Source organism: Ammospiza nelsoni, chromosome 10 (assembly GCF_027579445.1).
Source record: "Ammospiza nelsoni isolate bAmmNel1 chromosome 10, bAmmNel1.pri, whole genome shotgun sequence".
Taxonomy (NCBI): Eukaryota; Metazoa; Chordata; class Aves; order Passeriformes; family Passerellidae; genus Ammospiza; species Ammospiza nelsoni.
This window is the reverse complement of record NC_080642.1, coordinates 24,413,688-24,437,531: the sequence shown is the minus strand read 5'-3', so window position 1 is coordinate 24,437,531 and position 23,844 is coordinate 24,413,688. Positions and strand designations below refer to the sequence as shown.

General features: G+C 45.7%; 1 protein-coding gene across 2 annotated transcripts in view; it reads left to right on the top strand.

Moving 5' to 3' along the window:
- YEATS2 (YEATS domain containing 2) overlaps positions 1 to 23,844 on the top strand; it is a 49,192-nt gene that overhangs the window by 5,722 nt on the left and 19,626 nt on the right. For both annotated transcript variants that reach the window (XM_059479218.1, XM_059479217.1), the window contains 13 exons: positions 1,845 to 2,087; positions 4,185 to 4,300; positions 5,430 to 5,591; positions 7,238 to 7,349; positions 8,834 to 8,878; positions 9,894 to 10,080; positions 11,714 to 11,953; positions 13,824 to 13,979; positions 17,128 to 17,231; positions 19,684 to 19,791; positions 21,244 to 21,414; positions 22,569 to 22,827; positions 23,564 to 23,725. In XM_059479218.1, coding sequence (XP_059335201.1) covers positions 1,845 to 2,087; positions 4,185 to 4,300; positions 5,430 to 5,591; positions 7,238 to 7,349; positions 8,834 to 8,878; positions 9,894 to 10,080; positions 11,714 to 11,953; positions 13,824 to 13,979; positions 17,128 to 17,231; positions 19,684 to 19,791; positions 21,244 to 21,414; positions 22,569 to 22,827; positions 23,564 to 23,725 — 2,065 coding nt within the window. The remainder of the gene's footprint in view (positions 1 to 1,844; positions 2,088 to 4,184; positions 4,301 to 5,429; positions 5,592 to 7,237; positions 7,350 to 8,833; positions 8,879 to 9,893; positions 10,081 to 11,713; positions 11,954 to 13,823; positions 13,980 to 17,127; positions 17,232 to 19,683; positions 19,792 to 21,243; positions 21,415 to 22,568; positions 22,828 to 23,563; positions 23,726 to 23,844) is intronic.

The following is a 23,844-nucleotide window of genomic DNA, read 5'->3' as shown; positions in this document are numbered from 1 at the left end:
AATTTAATTCAGAACTTCTGGGAAGATGATTTACAAGCTCCTGACCTGTTCTCATAAATATAAACAGTGCTCAAACTGAATGCTACTGAGTTTTGAGGCTTGGGATTCCTTATGATTGTGCTTTATTATGTTTTCCCACAAATTATTGGACAAGATGTTGGTCATTTTACTTGGCTAGAGGTAAAGCAAAAGGAGAGGTGTTTGGTTTGGGGTTTTTTGGGCAGGCTGTGTGTGTGTCCCTGCCTTTGGATAAATGGCTTTAACTCTCCCAAGCTGGTAATTGAGAGTTGGTAACTGCTCTACTCGTGCATGTCATGGACAGTTGGAAAGGCAGTTCTGGAATGGTCCTTCAGAGGCCAAGGTGGGACAATGTTTGTAACTCCACTCTTGCTGCCCCCTCTCCAGGGCAGTTCTGCTCTGCAGTGATGCTGCTGTCTGCCTCCCCCTCAGTCATGTTGGCAGAATTCTCAATCAGGGAACTTAATGTGGGTTAAAAATAAAACTGCAAAGAGAAAACAAACAAACAAAACCAGTAACAAAACAAACAAAGCAACAAGTGAATCCCAAGTCAGTGTCTTGATTTGTTTTCCTTTGTGACATGCCCCATGAATAATTGTTCCAGCCTGCCTGGTGCAGGTGCTTTGGGCAGGGAAGGAGCCTCTGAGCTGTGGCTGCAGGAGCTGAAGGGAGGCTGTCAGTGCTCTGCTGCTGAACAGGGGCTCCTGCTCACTTGGTTCATCCTCACACCCAGGTGACAGGGAGCTATGGTGCCTGGGTCAGGAAGTGCCCAGGGGACACTTGTTTTGAGTTGATGGATGTTTTCCTTCTACTTCAGAGGTAAAAAGCAAATGCAAGAGAAAAAGAAGGGCCTTTGTCATGGTAATGATAAAAACAAGAGAGATTTGAACACTTACCTGCCCTCCCCTCCCCCTTGCACGTTTAGGAGCATGTAAGATTAGCTCTGACTTTCTTTCAGGAAAGTTTGCAAGCATGCCTCAGCACATTATTACTTATCCCCTGTTGGGCTCTGGGAGCAGCCAGGGTGTAGCTTGCCTCAGAGGTGTTGACAAGGCTGCCAGTGAGTATCAAAGCTGCAGGGCCTGATGCACTTCCCTGTCCTGCTTGCCTGCAGGAGCTGGGCAGCTGTGGCCTTCCTGTGTGGGGTGGGACTGGAGGGGGCTGCACAGGAAGAGGTTGTTTTCAAAGGGATGTTTTAGGTGGTTGAGTGGGCTGCAGTCCTCCCTTCCAAAACCCAGTGAGTTTCTGAGATCACAAGGTGTGAAGGAACAGATCCAGTTTGGGCTACTGGTTCTGTAGAACCCTTTTAAGCTTTTATCTTCTGCAGCATCTGTTTTTCCTGCAGGGCAGCTGATTAAATATTTGCTCTTTCTTCATTCATTGACTTTTTCTCTTCTGGCACAGCTTTGTTTTTATCTGAGCTGTGGGGGAGTAGTGACCAGATCTTCCTGGGGGAATGGTGACCAGATCTTCCTGAGGGAATTAGTGACCAGATCTTCCTGGGGGAATGGTGACCAGATCTTCCTGGGGGAATGGTGACCAGATCTTCCTGAGGGAATTAGTGACCAGATCTTCCTGGGGGAATGGTGACCAGATCTTCCTGGGGGAAAACAGTGACCAGATCTTCCTGGGGGAATGGTGACCAGATCTTCCTGGGGGAAAACAGTGACCAGATCTTCCTGGGGGAATGGTGACCAGATCTTCCTGGGGGAAAACAGTGACCAGATCTTCCTGGGGGAATGGTGACCAGATCTTCCTGGGGGAAAACAGTGACCAGATCTTCCTGGGGGAATGGTGACCAGATCTTCCTGATGTTTTCGTTGCAGGGGACCAGGTCATGCGACGCAACAATTCTTAATCATCCTTCAATCAAGAAGTTCTTGGAATCTCCCTCGAGATCTTCATCTCCAGCTAACCAGGGCTCAGACACCCCCTCTGCCAACCACTCAGAGAGTGACTCTCTGTCCCAGCACAATGACTTTCTCCTGGACAAGGACAGTGGCAGCCTGGACGCCGACGAGCGGCTGCCAAACAGCCTGGAGCAGAGACAGAGCAGAAATGCTGGCCGGGTAAAGTAAAACTCGAGTGCTGGTCACCTTGGTGGAGGTGTGTGCTCTGAGGACTCGGTGCTGGCACCAGGAGCTCTTCATGTTTTCACCCACCTTGCTGAAGATGTGTTTCTTACCCTCTCCAACCGCTTGCTCCCACTCCCTCAGCCTGGCTTTGCTGTGAGGCCACCTGAAGTGTGTGTAACGTGGGTACCTCCTCTTACCTCAGTGCTGCCCAAAGTGAGCTCAGCAGGCCTGGGAGGGCTGTGGGCTCAGCACAGCTCTGCCAGCCTTGGCCACAGCCTCTGGGGAAGGAGGTGCTTCCCAGCCTGGGCTTGGGCTGTGCTGTGTGGTTGGAAGGCAGGTTGGGAGGGTGGAGCCTGCAGAGGAGAGCAGTCTGTCGTTCCCTGCAGAGCTTTCAGGAGTAATGGTGCTGGCTGGCTCTGGGTGCCCATGGGGACTGCGTTGCTCAGAACAGGGGATCCACTGGAGGGCTTTGGCCTCCTCAGCAGCCTGTAGTGCAAACAGTAGCACTGGAGGATTAGCTCACCCTGGCAGTGTGAGTTGGTAGAGCCTGGGTGCAACCATACAGGAGAGAATTGTTTTTCCTCTTGGGTTCTGCTTGCTGTTGTGCATTAGCACCATTTCCTCAAGTGAACCAGTCTGACCCAAGTAAAAGTGTGTTCTGTCAGTGTCCCTTCAAGCTTTCTGGGGGGTTATTTTTGACCTGGATCCAGTCCCTCCCTTTGTGGCTCTCTGTGCAGCCACACAGATGCTTCACCTGTTGGCTGCAGGTAGCTCCACTGGGGAGGCTCACTCAGTGTCTGCAGGTGAAATGTGAAATGAGGTGAAACTCTTCAGTTTCCTTTCAGTTCCTCTAAGTGGTCAAGCCTGCCAGAGGAGTACAGCCAGGGGTGGGTATGTCTCAGTGAATGGCTGCCATCTGCAGCTGAATAATTTGCCCTAATACATGGCAGAAGGAGCAGTGATCCTGCCTCCACTAAGCAGTGTGACACCCTTGACAGCAGGGCTGCAGTTTGCTGGAGCTCTGCCTTGGCTCTGTGGCAGAAGGCAGATGAGCCCTACAGGATGTGGGCCCTCCTGTGCTGTGAACCACCAGGCCAATAGAGCTTGTTTCTGTGCTGGGGGCACAGGTGGATGGAGCAGTTGTGTTGCTTGGGGACAGCACACTGGTGCATCTCTGACCAGTGCAGAGGAGGCTGAGGGGGTGAGGAGGAGCAGGAGCCATCCCAGCCTTCTGTGACTCCTTGCTCCACTTTGAGGCATCCCTGGCTTAGCAGAGGAAGGGGAAGGGTTCCTCAGTGAATCCAGTGCTTCCCACACTGAGCTTCCTCTGGTGAGTGCTCAGAGTGCATCCTCTGGGCTGCTCTGTGGTCACTGGAGGATGGCAGTCCCTTCTCTCCAGCCAGACACTTCATCCAGCAGGGCTGTAGAAAAGCCTCTCAGTCCCAGGCAAACAGCACTTGTACTTGTGTTGGCATAGTGGCTGGTCAGATCATTGTGTTGGCCACTGCTTGATAGCTGGGTTTGTGTTACAGGGAGGCTGGAATTATTGTGCCAGGGTATGGCTGTGGGTTTGCCTGGATGGCAGTGACAGGTTATGGCTGCTCTCCTGCCTCAAACCCAGCCTCAATTCTTCACTGTGAGGCAGCCCCAGAGTCCCTCAGAGCAGCAGAGGCTGGGAATGGGAAAGATTTAGATTTTCACCCCCACTCATGGGTGATTGAGTTTTGTTCCTGGTTAGTGACAATCACAATGCCATTCTGGCCATGCCTGGTTTTATTTCACATAGTGCAGGGGCAGTGCTTTGAAACGCAGGCTAAGCTGTGGCTCAGCTCCATGGGATGTCACAGCATGTGTGCTCAGCACAGCCATGCAGAGTGTTCTTGGCCAGGCATTGTTACATGCCTGAGTTGCTTCCATGTGCCTAGAGAGCAATTTGAGTATTTTTAGGGATGATTCCTTGTCGGTCTTTCATTTATGCAGATTTTTGGTTGTTTTTTTAACAACACCTTACTTTTCTAGCACCAAACAAAATGATGTTTAAGAGGAATGTTTGGGTTTTTGTTTGCCTTTTTTTTCTTCCCCTACCCTCAGGACAGTTCGGGTGTTTCAAGCTCTCAAAAACCAGGACAACGAAATGCCGGACTGTCAAATGATGAAACTTCACGACTTTATGTGAAGAAAACGATTGTGGTTGGCAACGTCTCCAAGTTAGTATCCAGAGCCTGAGGGATGCTCCTTTATTTCAGGGTTAAATTGAATAGAAAGTTACAATTAGGAGACAAATGAAATTGCTAAGCTGTCACCCTTGAATAATCGCAGTAGCCAAGGCAGCCCTCCTCTGGTCTCAGCATAAGATTTTTTTGTGGAAGGAACTGGTGTTTTAGTAGTTGTTTTATTTATAACTTTATATATGTGCAAAGGTTTTAAGATCTCTTTCCCTGAAGGGAAGTTTTTCAGCCTTTTTTGATCAAGTCAGAAGTTTTCCCCTGAAAATTTGGAAAAGCAAGTTGTCCTGATTGAGTGTGTTGGCTAATTGAATTACTTGGCTAATTCAGTGTGTCCATGGGTACAGTGTGGGGGTCTCTTAAACAGAAGAAAAACCCCAAGAGAGCAGTGCACCACCAACCACAATGAGGAAAATTGTACAAGTTCAGAATAGTCTAAATAAATTATTTCATACTGGTTTTATTTATATTTAAAAGAAGAAGAGGTAAATATGTGTAACTTTTCATCTTCAAGGAAATTGGTGAAGAAAGGCATTGGTTTTGGCAAACTGGACAATTCCAGGTTTTAACTCTCCATCCTTGCTCTACTCAAGTCAGTCTTTTGCACAGAATAAATCAGACATTTGCTGACAAAACTTAGAGTCAGAATTGCTTCTTGAAGGGCTGGAACCAGAACAAAGTATTGACTGAAGTTGCTTAAATTTTTTGAGAATAATTGTATTTTTTTTTGTATTTATGGTAGCAGAGCTGTTGATGTTGTGTTCTGATGTGGTTTTACTTCCTATAGCTCAGAATAGGGTGGGATAAGAAATTTGACAGTAGTAGAATGTTAAAATTTAATCATTTTAATTAAGAGCCAAATGTTTAAATGGGTGAATGTCATATGGCAGAGGAAATGTTAGAAATTTGGAGTAGATTATGGGTCCTGTATCTGTTCCTGGATGAACTGTCAGAGTAAGGACAAATGAGCAGAAATGTACAGGGGACACAGTTCCCGCAGGCATTTTAACATCCCCAATTTTTTTGTGCCTTATCTTTCCCAAAATACTTTTTGCAGTATTTGTCTGTTTGGGATTTTTATCTTGTGTTTGTTCTTTCATTTCTTTGCCAGGTACATTCCCCCTGACAAGAGAGAAGAAAATGATCAGTCAACCCATAAATGGATGGTGTACGTCCGAGGCTCTCGGAGAGAACCCAGCATAAATCACTTTGTCAAGAAAGTTTGGTTCTTCCTCCACCCCAGTTACAAACCCAATGACCTGGTAGAAGTGAGGTAATGAGGAATTATTCCAGTCTTCATGCTTGCCAGGCTTGCAGTGCCAACTAACAACTACTTTTCCTGGTTTAATACTCCATGTGTGTATTTAACCTCTAGCTTAACTTGGCTTACTCCAAAATAGTAGTGAAAATAAATGAGGGTTTTTTATGTAGCAAATGTGCCAAACAGGTTTGTTGGCTTAGGGTTTTTTTTAATTTCCTTCTGAGAAAAAGCATTCAGGTGTTGCATTTCTTGCTGTTGATGTGGGTTGTGCCTCTCCTGTTTGTATTACATACACTGTCTGCTGCTCAGGCTTCTGGTGCTAAACAAAGTGTTTTCTACCACCCCTCTATTGCAGTGTGGAAAATAAAGAGGAATCTCCAAAATCTGATTTGCCCATATTTTTAATGCTACCTGTGTGTTTGGGCACAAATATCCCACTCCAAAATATTTCTCCATGGTGTGGGATCAGTGGCATTGGCTCTGTGCTCTGAGGATTTCCCATCAGTGCTACAGGGACAGGGCAGCTTCCCTGTGCTCTCCCAAGCCTTACCCCACACCTGTGTCCAGGTGACCCTGGTGGGGGAAGTTCTCTCTTGGGAATTGCCCTGTCAGTGTTTCATCCTTCTTCCTTGGACAAGACTGAGGGAGGATGCCTTCAAATAGTTGTTGGTTTCTTCCCTAAGAAATGATTCTCCATGGGATGCTTAGCTGCCTCCTGGAGGGAGGAGTGTGGGAAGAACTGCTTAGCACAGAATGACAGCTTAATTCTGGCAAAATTAAACTCCTGAAAGGCAACTCCAGGAAGACTTTCCTGAGTTAATAAGTGTTGGTGCAGCTCAGTTATGTTTCTGGGGAGACAACTCTGAGCAGGACAAAAGCAAACTCTGTTGTATTTCTTCTGTAACATATCAAATTTCATTTGATTACTGTCTTTTTGTGCCTTTCTCAAAAGACACAGAAGATAACCACTGGTTATCTTCTGTTTTAATCCCACCTGGTTAATGGATTCCTGGTGTTGCAGTCCCATTCATTGTAGTGAGCATTTATGTTCTGGACTAAAAATCGCTCTTAAACCTCTTGCATTTTTTTTTCTGGTGAAAAAAATATATTTGCCTTTACAACAACAAGCTGAAGTACAGAGTAGAAGTAAATGTTACAGATCCTTCTTTTTCAGCTTGGAGAATGACAGTGATTAATTTTCCCTTGTTGTCCCTGTGTTGTTCTCTTGGTGTTATATGAAACCTGTGCATTTTGCTACTAGATAGGGAGCAGCAGGCAGTGATTGCAAAATGCTGCATTGGAATCTCACCTTGCAGTGAGCTGACTTGTGTTTTTCTTAACCAAGTGCTTTTCATTTGACATAGCACAGCCCTTATTTTGTCTTCTTTTTAAAAATAGCAGACTCGTTTCCCACATGTCTCATCCAGCAGTGCTTTACCATTTTCTTCCCTGTCCCCTTGTGTAAAGTCAAAGTGTGTTTTCAGCTGTCCAAAGCCATAAAATTCTCATTGCTATGATTACACTCTCTCTGTGGTGAAAAGCAGACCTGATGATAGCTTTAGCTGTCAGCTAGAAAAACAGTCTTTGGCTTTCTGAAAAAGAGGGAGGTTAGAGCTGTACCACTTGTGCATCAAAATGTAATCACCATTTGTTTGCAGAGAACCTCCGTTTCACCTGACCAGGAGAGGCTGGGGAGAATTCCCAGTGAGAGTGCAGATACACTTCAAGGATAGCCAGAACAAAAGGATTGATATCATACACAATTTGAAGGTATTTGAACAAAATACTGTAGAGAAAGGTGTTTAAATGAGCTCTTGTGCATAATCTGGAAGAGGCTGTGCTTGTGCATGTGCTTTTGCCTCTCTGTGTTATGAGTGTCCTGGTGGTTATTTTCTCATGAATAGCTGAGCTGGAGAATTGAAACAGATCCAGGAAAGCCTCTTACCTTGGCTGTATGGAGTTGATGCAGTAGGAGGGAGCCCAGCCTTGCAGCAGCTGGAGCTGAATGTGCTCAGAACAGCAGTGCTCACCTGGGTTTTCCCTAAAATTTGAGATTTTTATCGTGTTTTCACTGGCTTTAACCTAACAGGGTGGTTCAGGTCTGTCTTTCCACTGGAAAAGTGGCTGCCATGTCTGTTCTGTTCCTTCAGGACAGACTCACATCAGCTAATGATTATCTTTGTTGTTAGAGAGGGCAGGGAGGGCTGAGATTCCCTATTCCCTTTGAAGAAAGCTCCCTTTTCCAACTCATTCACCCCTGCAGCACTTGGGATTTCCAGTATGCAGCAGTCCTGGTAACTAGGCCATTGCTCCTTTTCCTTTTAATTAGTGGTCCCTGGCATTAGTGGGCTTAAGTCCTGAGCTGGGTTAGTCTCCTCTTGCTTTGAGCAGCATTAATTTTATTTGAACTCTGCCTGCATTGATGAATTTCCTGCTAAATAAGGTACCTCATTACAACCCTAAGTATAGCCAGTAGAGAGGAGGGTGAAAATATTCCCCTGCAGCTTAGGGACATTTCATGCAGATGTTGAGTAAAATGTATTAGGGGAGATGTGACTTGGGGAGAAGTTATTGACACTGTGATGGACAGTGAGGGAAACTCAGCCTACAGAAGAAAACTGAGCCAGTCCATGGCCCACAGGAGCTCAGATCAGCAAATCTTGCTGTTCTCACTCTGAGCCTGTGGCTGCTGTGAGGATGCAGAGTGAGCTGAGGCCTCCTCTGTGCCTGGCACATCCTACACCTCTCAAACCCAGCTGCTTCTACAGTGCTTTAACAGGTGCCTCTGGGATGTTGTGCCTCTTTTTCAGCTGATGGCTTGGTGTGAGCACTTACTTAATCAAAAACTATAGTGTAAACACAGCCTTTGTGCTGCTCAGTTAAAAACTCAGAGGTTTTCTCATTATTAATATTTCCTTATATTTCCTTATTCCTGATAGAATAAGGAATAAAAAAGGACACTGCTTGAAGATGGACTCCCCTTAGATGGAAATATTCCCCCAACAATCTTATTTCCTTCAACTTTCTTGCTCCTTTCCCCTTTAGTGTGGGCCTTGGGTCATGGCTGAATTTTTTGCAGAAGAGAGGGAGAGCACTTTTCAGAGCACACAGATTTCTGACCTTATGACCTCAAAATATTGGATGCAATGCTGCTCAACTCACATAGTTTGAGGCTTCTTTCAAACAATTTGTGTTGTAAATTCCAGCTAATATAATGCTTTGCCCTGGCTAATATATTGTATTGTGTTTTCCAGCTGGACAGGACCTACACAGGCCTGCAGACACTTGGTGCAGAAACGGTGAGTCAGGGGCTTGTGGGAGGGATTTGATTCCCTTAAAGATGTTTAAAATGAAAAGATGCATGGGACTAAGCACAGAGTCAGATTTCACAATTTCTACAGTGTAGATTTTGCTCTCTTGCTGAATGAAGGGATTATGACACCTTGTCACTATTCATGACAACAGTCATTTCTCCTTGCTTCAGGGGAGCTGTTTCCAGCCCTTCCTTCAGAAAGAACTTGGCTTGTACTGGGGCTTTAAATTTTATTGCTTTGTGAAGCTTTTGGTACAAAGTGTTCTGATTTGCATTCTGATCTGCTGCAGAGCTTACACATAAAGAATTTAAGTTCAAGGGATCAGCCAACTATTCTGTTGAGATTTTGCAGTATATTTAGTACTTCTAAGTTTCTGTATCTGTCAAGATTTAGGACTTAATGGAAAATGAACTCTTGAAATAAATAAATTAATAACCCATCGTTTGCTAAATTTCTAAAGTTTTCTTGATATTGTTTTCCCCTTGTACTGTAGTGAATGGAAATTTTTATGGTTAGATTGCATTACTTCAGCTTTTCAGTTTGTGGAGAAAACATTAATGTGAAATGTCTGCTGTTATTAAAGAGCACTTTTGAAGAGTAGATCATGTGGTGTGTTTCTCAAGGCCTTACCAGAAAAGGCAGGCTTCAGTTTGGAGCCTGTCCCTACAGGGGTGTGCAGTCCTTTCTTTAGGGCTTGCTTAGAGCTGGGCTCCAGAATCCCTCCAGTGTTTACAGATTTCCCCAAGGACCAAGATGTGCTGCTTTACTGTGAGGGTTCAATGTTACAAGATTTTTGTTGTAGCTCAGGTACTGCTGGACCTTTGGGAACTGTCCCTGAAATGAATGGAAATGTTATGTAGAGTTGGGGGGAACAAAGGGAGAGGTTTTTAGGCATTAAAATAAAAAAGCATAATTGGTTTTGGGTTTTATATCTTTGCCAAGCTACCAAATACAAATTGTGTCTAATACTAATAGTAGTTGTGTCTCCTGTTTTTGGAAGGTAGTGGATGTGGAGCTGCACAGGCATTCCCTTGGTGAGGAATATCTCTTCTCCCAGTCTTCAGAGTCTGACCTTTCTGATGTTCCTACATCTTTATCACTGCCACTGAGTATCCCAGCACCAGTCAAAGCTTCTTCACCTATTAAACAGCTGAGGGACTCCAGCCCAGATGCTTCTGTGGACAAAGGTAAAGCAAGTGGTGTCAGTGAAATGCAAGTTCTTGGAACTTTGGCTCTGCTGGATTCCTCCTCTTAATTGCTCTTATGCCCTAAAGGTTGCCTGTGCTACCTGCTTGTTGCTCACCCCAGATCATATTTTCCTTAATGTGCTCTGAAATGTGCTTCAGAAATTGTTCTAGATTATTTGGTTTTGGACTTTGGTTTGGTTTTTTTGGGGTTTTTTAATCTGAAGTTTGTTGAACAGGCTGTTTTGCTAAAACATAGTGAATAAGGAAAAGCAGGTGCAGTTGGAAAAAAGGTGGTTGAATAGCATTTGTAGTTTTGGCTTTGGCAGACTATTTTCAGAGGGGATTTTAGGTTTCTGAATGTTTATGGGACTGTGTATACATTTAAGGAATTGGTCTAGTGGTGTGTTTAGTTACATGTGTTAGTGCCTAACATGAGCTGACTGTGAGGGAACAAAAATCCCTAGGTATGTGTAATTACTGCACTGTGGAGAATAGAGACTGAAAAGTTGTGTGTGTTTGTCTGAGGGACAATGGCATCTCTGCACATCAGGGCTTTATTCTCCCTTCCCATGAGAGATCAGGAAAGCCAGGATCCATTTCAGTGGGGCAGCAGCTGAGGCCTTAGGATCACATGGATTGCCTGGAACAGGCAGTGCTGGTCCCATGGATACTCTGTGGGATTTGTAGTTTGTGTCACACAGGAAGAGCTGTGCCTCTGGTGGCATTTGGCTTTGTTTTCTGAACACTTGGTCAACTGGCCTGAGATATGGGGTGTGTGTTACACTGTGGTGTGAGAAACCTTCTGGACACAGCCAGAGGGTATATATTTATAGCTACATTTCAAATAATGTCAGATGCTGCATGGGCTGATGCCTTTCTTGATCCATTCCCACATTGCTGTGCTGAAGGAGTGGCTGTAAGCTGGTGCCATGCATGGTTGTACTTCCTGATAGACTCTGTGGTGCCACTGGGGTGTTCAGGCTCAGCAAGAAGGGTGTCTGCTGTTTAAATGTGGTCTGTTCTTGTGGCCAAAAAAGGACAAACACAACCACATTTTAAGCACACATGTTTTTTATTCAAACAGGAAGATTTGTAGCATCTTTAGGTGAGCAGGAAGGAAGTAATCCTGCCTCCTTTTTACACTGACAGGCAGTGGCTTCTCCCAGCAGCTCCAGGTTAATTGATCTCCTTGAACACCAGATAAAGTGGATTCCATAGCCCAGCTCAAAAGGCAGTCTCTGGTTTCCTTGAGCTATTACTCCAAAAACTGCACTGCGAGATTCTCTGCAAAGGAGATCCAGCCTTGGTCCTGCAGAGCCCTGTCCAAGGACACTTGGGACTAGCAGCAGCTTTTGGGCAGTGGAAGGGCATTCCAAGGAAGTGGCTGATCAGCTGCCACATCTGGGCAGGCTGTGCATGGCATCATTTTATTCTTCTTGTCCAGCAGATCCTGTGCAGGAGCATCCCCTCCCTCACTCTCTCCCTGTTCAATGCTTCCCACCAGCTGCTTTTTCCTTCCTTCCTTCAAGAACATGTTTGTCATAGCTGAGTTGTGCTTGTGTAGAGGAGCACAGTGAGGAGTCAGATGTGTCAGCCTAAGCAGTATTTCTGTTCTTTTCCCTGTTTTGATCAGGATTCTCTGGGAGTGCTGAAACCGAAAGACATGCCGCCTTTTACTCCCTGCCATCCGCCATAGAACGGACTCCCACCAAGTTAGCCACACAGAAAGTTGCCTTTGGCTCTCATGGAAATTCAGCCTTTCAACCCATTGCAGCTAGCTGTAAAATAGTGCCTCAAGGTCAGAGTCCAAGCCCTGCAGAGTCACCAGGAAAATCCTTCCAGCCTATCACCATGAGTTGCAAGATTGTATCAGGTGAATGTTAGTTTACTTACCCAGTGCCTCCCCCTGGAAAACAAGGGAGTGAACAAGTTGGACTTGTTCTGTGTCCTTCCCTTGGTTTTCTGCCAGGCTTTGAGCATCAGACAGGAGGAAACTCTAGAATAAGGAGCTAAGCATACTTCTTAATGTTCAATGAAAAAAAATACAAGTGTGAAATGGTTCACAGGAGATGAAAAGCAGGATGAGAGCTGTTCTCTCCCTGTTCTTGAATGCTTTTAAGTATGGAATAAGTAGTCTTGGAATGGACTGCTACCCACAGAAAGGGCCAGGCAAAACCACATCTTCCATGTGGAATATTTTGTATGTGGGAAGAGTCCATTCTTCTCCCCAATGCTTTCATACAGCTGGGATGAATGAAGAAGAATTTTTTTCTTGATTACTGGGCAAATAATTAGTTTTAACCTTGTAGACTCAAACAGACCCTCTTGTGCTTGCCATATTGCATCAGATGGAGCAGCTTTGATCTTTGTCTTCCAAAAGTCCACCTTGTGTTGGATTAAATTGCCAGCTGGCTGCAGTGGGCCGTGTGACACCTTCTGAACCAAACAAGGCCACAGTGCTGCTTGCTCATTTCACCTGTGGTCCCTTCCCTGCCTGGGTGTGATGCCAGTCACTGGATGATGATTTACATCAGAAAGTGTTCATGTACAGCTCACCATGGCACATGCTGGGAAGCTGCAAGGTGACTTGTTGCAGCTCTTCATTTTCTGGTGTTCAGGCTAGAGAGGATGAAGCACCAGTCATCAGTACCTGTGATTTCTGGTGATCTGCTCCCAAATGATGTTCTTAAAGTGTGTCTGATTTGTTGTTTTGTTTTGGTTTTGTGTTTTTTTAAATTAAATGTCAGTATTGTTCCTTGACATCTTAAAACTTTACTCAGGTTGATTTACACTTGAACCTATGCCAAGTGCTTTTTTCTTTCTTTATAAGCTCTTCTCTTGATCTTTTCCCAAAGCTTCCTAGAAAGCAGGAATTAGGGGGCCATCCTATCTTTTCTCAAGTCCTTGAACTATTCTTTGTTGGTCTTTGCTATTTGAATGTTTCCCTGCTAAACATTTTTCTAAAGTTCTGCTGTCTGCTGAGAAGGGTTATCCCTTTGAGATTTCAAAACAGTTTATAAGACTCAAGGATTTTATTTGATGACCATTTATGTTCTAACTGTCAATAACTGTCAAGAAAGTGGATTAAAAGACAGGAGAAGCTTGGTGTTTGCTGCTGTCTCTTTTCTCTGATCACTTCCTTGCCAGTCCTGTTCTCTGAATTTCTTGTTTACCTCTTCATGCAGCTTTTTTCTTCTCTAGTTTCTCTGTCTCCTGGCTGCCCATTTTACAGATTGATTTCCAGGGTTCCTGCTATAGTGAGAGCAGTGGAGGGACCAGGGCAGTGAGGGACCAGGGTGCTGCCTGGGGCTGTTCCACACAGCCTTTTTAGGGGAACTCTTTGGTTCCCTCCCTTCAATGCCTGTACCCGGGGCTGCACAAGGGCAACACAGCTCAGCTCTGTTTCTCCATCTCCTTGTGTGCACTGTCTTGGCAGTGAGAATGATGTAGGTAATATCCCTCAGGGTTCAGGGGTGGAGCAGATAGCTTCTCAGGTTCCCTGTGAGCCCTGCTTGTGCTGGTAGGCAGAGCATGTCCAGGGTGGCCATGAGCCATAGTGCTTTGTGTGCCTTCTCCTTTCCTCTGTCTTCTCTTCTCCAAGTCCTGTGGCCTCACTCAGGCTGAGAAATACATCCTCAAAAAACCTCTCCTTTTCTAATCCATTTTCCAAAGTACTACAATTGCCATGTTTCTGTGTTCTGACAACATTCACAAGCTAGAAGCATTGGACTCTTTTTCTTAAGGTTCTCCAATATCGACCCCTAGTCCATCTCCGCTGCCTCGCACCCCAACGTCCACTCCGGTGCACATGAAGCAAGGCTCTGCCAGCTCAGTCCTCAATAACCCCTATCTTATTGTGGACAAGCCTGGACAAGTTGGAGCAGCAGCCACAAGCACAGGTGTGTAGTGTGACCTCAGAAGGCAGTGGCTTAGTCTCACCTGTTCAGGTTTGTTCTCCCTTCAGAATGATCAGTGCACCCGCAGTGTTTGAGTTTGTGCAGATGGAAAGTGCTCAGCAGAGAAAGGGGAAGGTGTTGGTTTGCACAGCTGGTTTGTGTGTGTGGCTGAGGGGATCTCAGACTTGAGCATTGCTGCCTGTAGGAAACAGCACAGTGTGAAGCTAAACTCAACTCACAGACACCTCAAAGAGAGCCTGTTCTTTTCAGGTGACAAGGAGTGATGGAGACAGTGGTGCACAGCTTGAGACACAAAGACTGCACAAAGGGGTTGGGTGACAGTGCTGGTGTGGATGTGACAAAGAGCTTGGAGAGGTCACAGGGACTGGCAGAGCAGTCTTAGGTCACAGTGTGGGGCACAGATGTGGTGAAATGCAGAAATCCTGGTTACCAGGAGAACAGCCATGCTGGATTTTGTTACTGCTCTCAACTTCTGCCTGGTCCAATCCAGCTGGTTTGGATTCCTCTTTACTGGATTCCCTCAGTGGTGACAAAAGCCTGGGGTCACAGGGAGGGCTGAACTGCAGGACACAGGTGATGGATAGAGGAGTCAGTGTTTGTGTGAGGTGCAGGAAAGGTCCCTCAGAAGTCATTTATTGTTGTGATAAATGGCCAAGCACTGCTGTCTATTTTAGAACACACTTGTTTGTGTATGTGTGTGCTTCCCAACATCTCAGCAGCATGGCCAGGGCCAAGTGAGGGAGTGCAGCATCCATGGAACACAAACCATTTGCTGGGCATGTTTGGAAAACACAAAAATTCTTTTTACTGGTGCTTCTTCCCTTTATCTGAGGGAACACAGCTGTCATATTCATTTTAACTTCATCACAGAGGGAATTGGTAGGTTCGTTGGTAGGAATTGTGTGGCTGTATCTGAATTTTTTTAAGTATGTTTTGGGCTTTCTTGGTAACACTGATGCTGTTTCACCAATAGGGTTTGATTAATTGGGTTTTTTTTTATTAGTTGGGGGATTTCTACCTCTTATTTTCTGTTTCTTCACCTCCAGCCTGACTGTCTCCTCTGCCTCAGTGTTTTATCATGGTTTGGGTAACCTTTGGGTTCTAATAAAGGATTGTACCTGGGGGATAGGATGTGCAGATGCAGTAAATTGTTGGGACGTCCTAGTGTTAGTGCATTTATTGTTAAAGTGGAGTTATTGTTAAAGTGGAGTTATTGTTAAACCTGCAGTTATTGTTCAAGCTGCAGTTACTGTTAAAGTGCAGTTATTGTTAAAGTGCAGTTTTTGTTAAAGCTGCAGTTACTGTTAAAGTGCAGTTACTGTTAAAGCTGCAGTTATTGTTAAAGCTGCAGTTACTGTTAAAGCTGCAGTTACTGTTCAAGCTGCAGTTACTGTTAAAGTGCAGTTACTGTTAAAGTGCAGTTACTGTTAAAGTGCAGTTACTGTTCAAGCTGCAGTTATTGTTCAAGCTGCAGTTCCTGTTAAAGCTGCAGTTACTGTTCAAGCTGCAGTTACTGTTAAAGTGCAGTTACTGTTAAAGCTGCAGTTATTGTTAAAGCTGCAGTTACTGTTAAAGTGCAGTTACTGTTAAAGTGCAGTTACTGTTCAAGCTGCAGTTACTGTTCAAGCTGCAGTTACTGTTCAAGCTGCAGTTACTGTTAAAGTGCAGTTACTGTTAAAGCTGCAGTTACTGTTAAAGTGCAGTTACTGTTAAAGCTGCAGTTACTGTTCAAGCTGCAGTTACTGTTAAAGCTGCAGTTACTGTTAAAGTGCAGTTACTGTTCAAGCTGCAGTTACTGTTAAAGTGCAGTTACTGTTAAAGTGCAGTTACTGTTCAAGCTGCAGTTACTGTTAAAGTGCAGTTACTGTTAAAGTGCAGTTACTGTTCAAGCTGCAGTTATTGTTAAAGTGCAGTTACTGTTCAAGCTGCAGTTATTGTTCAAGCTGCAGTTACTGTTCAAGCTGCAGTTATTGTTAAAGTGCAGTTACTGTTCAAGTTCCAGTTTCCCACCACAGTGCAGGCGTACAGAAGGACCTGGCAGAGGCTGTTGCTGCCTGTCCCTCCCTGCACTGCTGTGCCTCCCCTGTATCCTGCGCCAGTCAGAGCACATCAGTGGCAGAGCAGAAGGTTGATGCCCTCCCCTCCCCAAACAGCTTTGCTGTGAGATCCTCATCAGCAGACCCTGGGTGAGGCTGCAGCGGGGTCTGTGGAACTGTTTGGCAGCAGCAGCCAGGCTGGACTGAGCATGATGTGTATATTACAGAAAAAGTCACTGGGGCACTTCTGATAAGGCTGCAGATTGTATTTAACATCTTCATGCTCTGTGGAAACCAGCCTTCCCAAAGCCCTTCCTCTCAGAAATGGCTGCTCATTTACTTCTAACTCAAGGGTAGATTATAGTACAGCTGTATGAGACACTGATTTTTGCTTTCATGTGTGTAATCCGTGGCTTTGGTGTCTCTTGAACAAACAAAGCTGCCAAAGCAGCCCAAGAGCAGCACACAGGGCTGCTGAGAGCACTCTTGTGCACACTCTGATAATGCAGGGTGAGTTTACCACTGGATCCTCATCCATCCTGGGGCCAGGGGATGCTGTGGCACATCTGTCAGTCTGATGATCTTGCAAGAGCATCTGCCATGGGTGACTCTGTGCCTTTACCCCTTGTTTCTGTTTCTTCCTTTACCTTTCTCACTCTGTCCTTTGCTCTTGTTACTCCTCACTTTGTCTCACTCCTTTTGTGGCCTTTCTTTCCCTTCTCTCTCCAAGCCTTCCTCCATGCCAGTGCCCAAGGCTAGTGTGGGTTCAGGGGTTCCTGGGCAGCAAAGGACTTTGCCCCTGTGCTGATTTCATGGTTGCAGCTATAGCTGACATCCTCAGCCAGACAGGAAGGCTCCTGACCACCTGCTTGCAGCACACAGAGCAGTGGGTGCAGAGCACCTTCTCTGGGGCTGGTTCCTCAGGTGGAAATTCGGTGCTGGATCTGGTTTGTGCCCATGGTGGTTCCTGCTGGTGTACCTGATGCAGAATGCAGATGAAATGCAATGCCCTGTGCTTGTTAGAGGAGGTTTCATGTGTGCAGGGGCCCTGCTCCCAGCCCTCACCCAGCATCTGCTTTGTCTCCTGCTCTCAGGGAGCCCGACCAGCAAACTGAGCAGTGTCTGTCAGGCCTCCCATGGAACTGCATCTCCTGTGGCAAAGACCCATGGCAGCAGCTTTGGCACCTCAGCTGTCAAGGTAATGTTCTCATTAGCTGTGCACTTCCCTTTTACAGCCCAGTTTTCTATTAAATTGCACTTTTTAACGTTAAAAATTCTGCACTTCAGGCAGGTTCTTGGCTTGTCATTTCCTGTGAAGGGTTACTGTGTAACAGATGGAGCCAGGGAGAACATGGTGGTTATACAAGATGGTTGTGTCACTTCATGCTGCTCTAACTGGGCTTGCCTGCATACCTGTGAAAGGCACTTCTGCTTCTTTGCAAGGAGATCCATGGAGGTCATAGTTCCCCAAACATTTTATCTTTCAAATAAAGCTCTTCTGTAGCTGCCTTTGATCTTCTTCACTTTGTTAGTCACAGAACATGATCAAACCAGAGATGTCTACCTCAAAACATTCACTCTGTTCATTATTTTTGTATAGCAGCTGTTCCAAGCAGCCTGAAAATAACTCATGTAGTGGTTTTACAACTGTCTGGATTTAGAAAAATGTTTGTGTAAACAGTGGAGTAACATTTGGATGTGTAATCAAACAGCAATAAATACAGTTCATGCTTCTGATATGCAAAGCCCAAAAGGTACAGAGCTGAACTGTCTCACATGGAATCTTCCCCTCATCTTGTGCTTGGGGTGATATTTCTGGCAGGGAAGTGGCGTCAGCCAGGCTCTGCAAGCAGCTGGTGGGTGTGCTCTGGAAGCAGGAGCACTCCCTGTCTCCAAGCCTCATATTAAAGCAAGAGATACTTTAATAGAGGAGAAGGCTTTGCCAGTCAGCCTGCAGGGAGCAAATCACTTCACATTTGGAGCAGAGATGTTTCCTGTGTGTGTGCTGGGGATGCTGTAGGAGACTGGTCTGAAGCAGTTCGTTTGGAGGGGCATTTTCAGTGTCAGGGGTGCAGCTGGCAGTCACATTTTAAAAACCTGTGTGCTAGATGGATTTCACTTAACTATGTGAAAATAGTTCATTTTTCTTTGTTTTTCACTGATTTGGGACAGTTTTTTCTGAAAAGTTTTCAATGAGTTAAAGTAGGCACACATCTTTAGTAACAGCTGAATTCTGTATTTCCAGGGCAACTGAAGATATTTTTAAAAACCCACAGAAGTCATACTTCTGCAAACAGAAATGTTATTTGATTTATGTCTTCTGGTTGGTGGAAAAGCTGTAATTTTAGGGTTTCTTTAAAGAGAAGAGTGTGCCTGATAGTTCAGTGAGATATTATACAGGTTGTGCATAACTCACCACTTCTCATGTCTTCACTGTGTGTTCGTTTTCTGTATTTATTTTAATGACTTCAGGCTGTGTTTCTGCAGCCAGTCTCAAATGCAGCTGCAGTGGAGAGGACAGACTGTGCCTCTGGCCTTGTCCTCACAGTTGCATTTGCCAGCAGCTGTGCAGCTGTGTGCTGACCAGAGCAGACAGCCAGCCTGTGGAAAACTGATGTTTGCAGCCATGTGTGTCAGTACCAGAGGATGCCAGGAGTTGCAGGGCCTGATTTCTGCTCATGATCCATCCAAGGATGGGCCAAGTGATTGTAAACCCATGGCTTTGGGGCTCACACTGATTGTAAAAGAGAGCAATTGCATTGTAACAAACTCCCTTAAATGCACTTGATCTCTCTGCTGACCTCAGACCCAGAAGTGCCAGGTGCTGATGACAAAATGTTTTTTTACTCAATGTTTGTTGTTTCTGCCAAATGGTGAGTTCTGTCTGTAAGGGTTGTGTGCCACTGCATTGTTGCAGTTAGAGGAGAGCATGAACTCCTCTGAGAGAAGAATTTTCTCCTCCATAACTTGTTTCTTCTTACACTGTCTCCTTTCTCAGAGATTGTGTATAAAATCACAAAATGAATGAGGTTGGCAGAGACCTCTGGAGATCAACCACTCCTGTTTAAAGCAGGGTCAAATAGAGCAGGTTCCTTGGGAATGTGTCCAGTTGGGTTTTGAGTATCTTCAAGGCTGAAGAGGCCCCAGCCTCTCTGACCAACCTCTTACTCTGTTTGGTCACCATCTACAACAACAAGGTTTTCCTTATCATTTCCTGTATTTCAGTTTGTGCCCATGGACTCTGTCCTTGCAAGGAATGTTGTCTGGCTTGACCTTCATTCCACCTTCCTAACAGGTGTTTGTATGCATTGATAGGATGCCCCTCAGCTATTTGAATTTTAAGTGAAATACTTTTATTTTAAAAAATTGATCAGAGAACATGAGTCAATAGTTTTGCCTGTGTATGACATGGTAAGAAACAGTTACTGCTGCTGGAGATGTAACTTGCCAACTCAAATCTGCCTTGTGTCTTATATTCAGAAAGCTAGACTCCTTTTACTCAAGTGTTGACTGATTTTTGGAAATGTCCTATTTGCACAGGTAATTTGGCCTGCCCAGATGGTCCATGCTGCCCTTTATTAGCAATCACTTGTTTTATTTGTTTTATTGGACATATCACTGATTTTTGCCCCATGTCTTTTCATTTGCAGCAGGAGGATTCTCTTTTTGCCACCATGCCACCCCTGTGTCCCATTGGGAGCCATTCCAAGGTGCAAAGCCCCAAGTCAGTCACTGGAGGACTGGGAGCTTTTACAAAGGTATCCTTTCTTCCTGATTTCTGTGCTGGGACAGGCAGCCCAGCAGTGCCCTTTGTGCCACAAACCATGGAACTTCAGTGCTGTAAAACTCTTACTGGAAGATGTGTCTTGCTGCTCAGGGCTCTGTAGCATCTCTCAAAAATGTCTCTTGTTTTCTTTTCTTTCCCTGGGGCTCTGCTGTACCTGGGATCTTGCCTTTTATCACCTCTTCTGTCCTTTCTGGGCTTCTTTTTTTAATAACTGTTGTGTTCAGGCTGGTATTTTGAAAGCTTATTTTTAATGGGATGCAGTAGAAGTAAACTGCAATAGATCTGTCAGGAGTTTCTTAAAAAATTATAACAGTGATTTGTGAATCTCAGATGTTGCTGCTTCTGGCTGTGTTTCCTTAAATACTACCACATGGAATATAAAATCTTTCTGTCAATGTTAGGTGATCCAAGTAAAAGGTGAAAGAATGCTTCTTACCAGTTACAGTACCTACAACAATCAAAAAAGGATAAAAAACCCTAAAGAGGCTTTTTTATGTCACTGCCCTTAGAGGATAGATGTAAGGGAAACATAAAACACACACAAGAGAATGTGTTTGTATGTGAGCTATAATCATTTACAGTGTCTATAGCTATTGGTTGTAACATTCCAGGATAGAAATAAAAAACAGGTTCAGAACATGAATTTGAAACTTTAAGGTGTCGTGGCTCTGTGTGGAATGTAGGGCCTGAAGAACTCATTTTTATGTTTGTAAAAAGTCCCTTGTCAGGATGAGTGGTACTTGTAACATTACCAGCAGTTGCTGTGACTCTCTAATTTCCATGACCACCTCTAAAATGGGGACTGCTTTGTCACTGTGTCAGTTTGTCACATCATCCCACTGCAATGTGGGAGCAGCCCTTACCTGGAGCTGAGTTAGTCCCTGTGGTGGTGAGCACCATGTCTGAGTTCAGTGTGCCTGCCCTTCCCTGCACACAGGCTGCTCCACAGTGATCATCCGTGGTTGAAGGGGATGCCTTGGGGTGGCTCCTTAGAGCAGAGGCTGGACAAGATCCAGAGAATAAAGTGGGGATTTATTGAAGGCCTCAAACAGGTTCACCTTGGGCAGTCACAGCCTCTCAGGGGCTACATCCAAGCTGGACAATGGGCACCAGTTTTTCAGACAATTATAAGTTTGGTCCATTTACACATCAGGGGTTAATCATCCAATTACAGCTTCAGGTAATGAAGTCATTTACCCCCAGTTTGTTTCCCCAATTCACTTTTGTTTGTACTTTTTGGTGCCTGAGGCTGTGGGGTGTCCTCGGATCTCAGGCCCAGAGGAATTGTGTTGTCTGACAAAATGTGAGCTCTGTGTGGAGTTTGCAGTGATGCACTGATGCAGTACAGGATCTGAAATTATAAAAGCTGAAATGCTGAGGCATCAGGGTGTTTGCTGTGCTGTGACTGTGTGTCCCTGCCCAGGTGATCATCAAGCAGGAGCCCGGGGAGCTGCCGCAGCAGGCGGCGGTGCCGGCGGCGGGCGCGGCGCAGCCCTCGCTGCAGCAGTACGTCACCGTCAAGGGCAGCCACATGCTGGCCCTGTCCCCACAGAAACCCGTGGTGAGCAGCGCTGAGGGGACAGTGCAGTCCAAGGTAAGGGCTCCTGGGCATCTCTGGGGTGCTGGCAGCTGTCTGTGTGTTCCTGCAGCCCTTGGTGCCTCCCCAGGGGTGCCTCGCTCCAGGTGGCAGTGCCAAGGGTGGCTGGTTCTGGGTGCAGTGGCTCCTGTCCTGCTTCCCTGCAGTGCTTGGGAGGGGAGCAGGCTGAGCAGGCACTGTTTGTTACATTTTATTGTGTACAGGGACTTCACCCACTTCTGTCCCAGCCATTGCAGCAGTGGGGTGCAGGTGCTTTTTGCTCTTGCTGAAACTCATCCAGGCCTTTCCATAAGAGAAGGTGAATTCTTTCCTGCGAGTGCAGGCCTGCAGCATAAGAGAACAGCACAAATAGGGAGTGAGGTGGAGGCTGAGCAGAGTAGGATTAGGTGAAAGCAGTCCTGTTTGAGTGGCAACTGGATCATTTTACTGTAGGAGTCGTGCCAATGCAGTCCTGCTTTGCCAGGAGTGACACAGCTTCTGAGAAGGCACAGTGCAGTGACAGGGTGACAGATGTGTCAGAAATTGTCTCCATTCTTGCCTCTTTCCATTGTGGACAGAGTCAAATGACGTGCCAGGCACTAGAGATTACATACAGAACTTTCACATTTGCATAAGTAAATACTTTTTTTGCATTTGCAACACATCCTTTTTCTTTTTGCTGCCTTTCTTACCTGTTTGAGCAGGTATGCAAAAACTCACGTTCCACTGCGGTTACCATTAACACATAAAATTGAAGCACTTTGTGGGTTCTGCTTTGAGGCTGTAGTTTTCCCAGGGAACCTGTTCCCATGGATGTGTTGAAACAGAATTTCTACATCTCTTTAATTCACCAAGGCAAGCTTTATCTTCAGCTGGAATTAAGCCATTGCTTATAAATCAGAAATAAAGGAATTGCCCTGTGATTTGAATGAACTTAATCTTCAGTGGGTGTGCTGAGATCCTGGCTGGGTTTAACAGTTTATCGTTTTACTCAGGATTGGCCTCTTGCCCATTTAATTTTGTTCTGAGTGAAGAGCTTCTGTTCGTGACCAGGCACGTCCTGAAATGTCTGGAGGTGATGGGGCTGCTGTGCCAGCCAGGTTGCCAGGGTGCTGTGGCCAGCAGGGCCCCATGCCATGCCATGCCATGCCATCCATCCCTGTCTGTTGCAGGTTGTTGGTGTCCCCGTTGGTTCCACGCTGCAGTCCACGGTGAAACAAGCAGTGGCCATCAGTGGGGGTCAGATCCTCGTGGCAAAGTCCAGCTCCTCAGTGGCCAAGGCTGTTGGCTCCAAGCAGGTTGTGACTCAAGGTGTAGCCAAAGCCATCGTCAGTGGAGGTGGAGGGACAATTGTGGCTCAGCCCGTGCAGACCATAACCAAGGCACAAGTTTCTTCCACAGGGACTCTGAAAAGTACATCTCAAGGCTCAGGTAGAGTGGTTTTGTACCTTGTTTATGGCTGGTGATGGGTCTATAATGGTGTATAATGGTATATAATGGTGTATTCAGCTGCAAATAACTGTGTGTGATTGAAAAACCTGGAAGTGACTAGAGAGCTCTGTAGGAAAATTCAGGCTGAGATTAATAATAAAGAAAATGTACATTTATTATCTGTAAGGGCGAAGAGGGAGCAAAAGTGCTTTAAAACATGCGGTGTTCTGGAAGTGGAGACCAGGTGGGTACTCTGGGGAATGTGCAGGAGACCTTGCAGACTTTCATAGAGCCAGGTCTCACATTTTGCCCTGGCATTATGGTTCTTTTCCCATGAATCCAGCCAGCCAGAGCCAAAGTGTCCCTGTTTCATCCCCACATCTTCCCCAGTGCTTAGAGGTCCAGGAGCATGGGCAGAAGCCCCCTGTGTGCATGTGCACAGAGCAGCTGTAGCTGAGCCCAGGCTGCTGTGTGGTCCCAGGAAAGCTGCAGACCCCACAGCTGTGCTGCTTTGGCCTGCAGCCACAAGTGGGACTGCACACAGCAAGGTTTTATCCAGACCTATTAACAATAGTGTCTGTGCATTGCTGGTGGAGTTAATCTGCAGTTGGAGCAGCTAAGCAGGGATTACTGAGGGCTGGTTGCATGTCACTGAGTACTTGCATCCTGTGCAGATTTCAGTGCATACTACTTTCTGCAAGCAGCTGGTTTATTCCTTTTTATTCTCTCTTTCTAGTGATGGCTACGCTGCAGTTACCAGCCACCAACCTGGCAAACTTGGCAAACTTACCACCAGGCACCAAGCTATACCTCACCACCAACAGCAAGAACCCTTCTGGGAAAGGAAAACTGCTGCTGATACCCCAAGGAGCCATACTGAGAGCCACAAATAATGCTAGTTAGTCTTGCAGGGAAATCTAATGAGTTAAATAATGTAATCACTGCATAATTAATATGTTGGGCATTTTTGGTAGAAAGCAACCTGGTGCTGTGGAAATCAGTAATGGGATAGGGTTT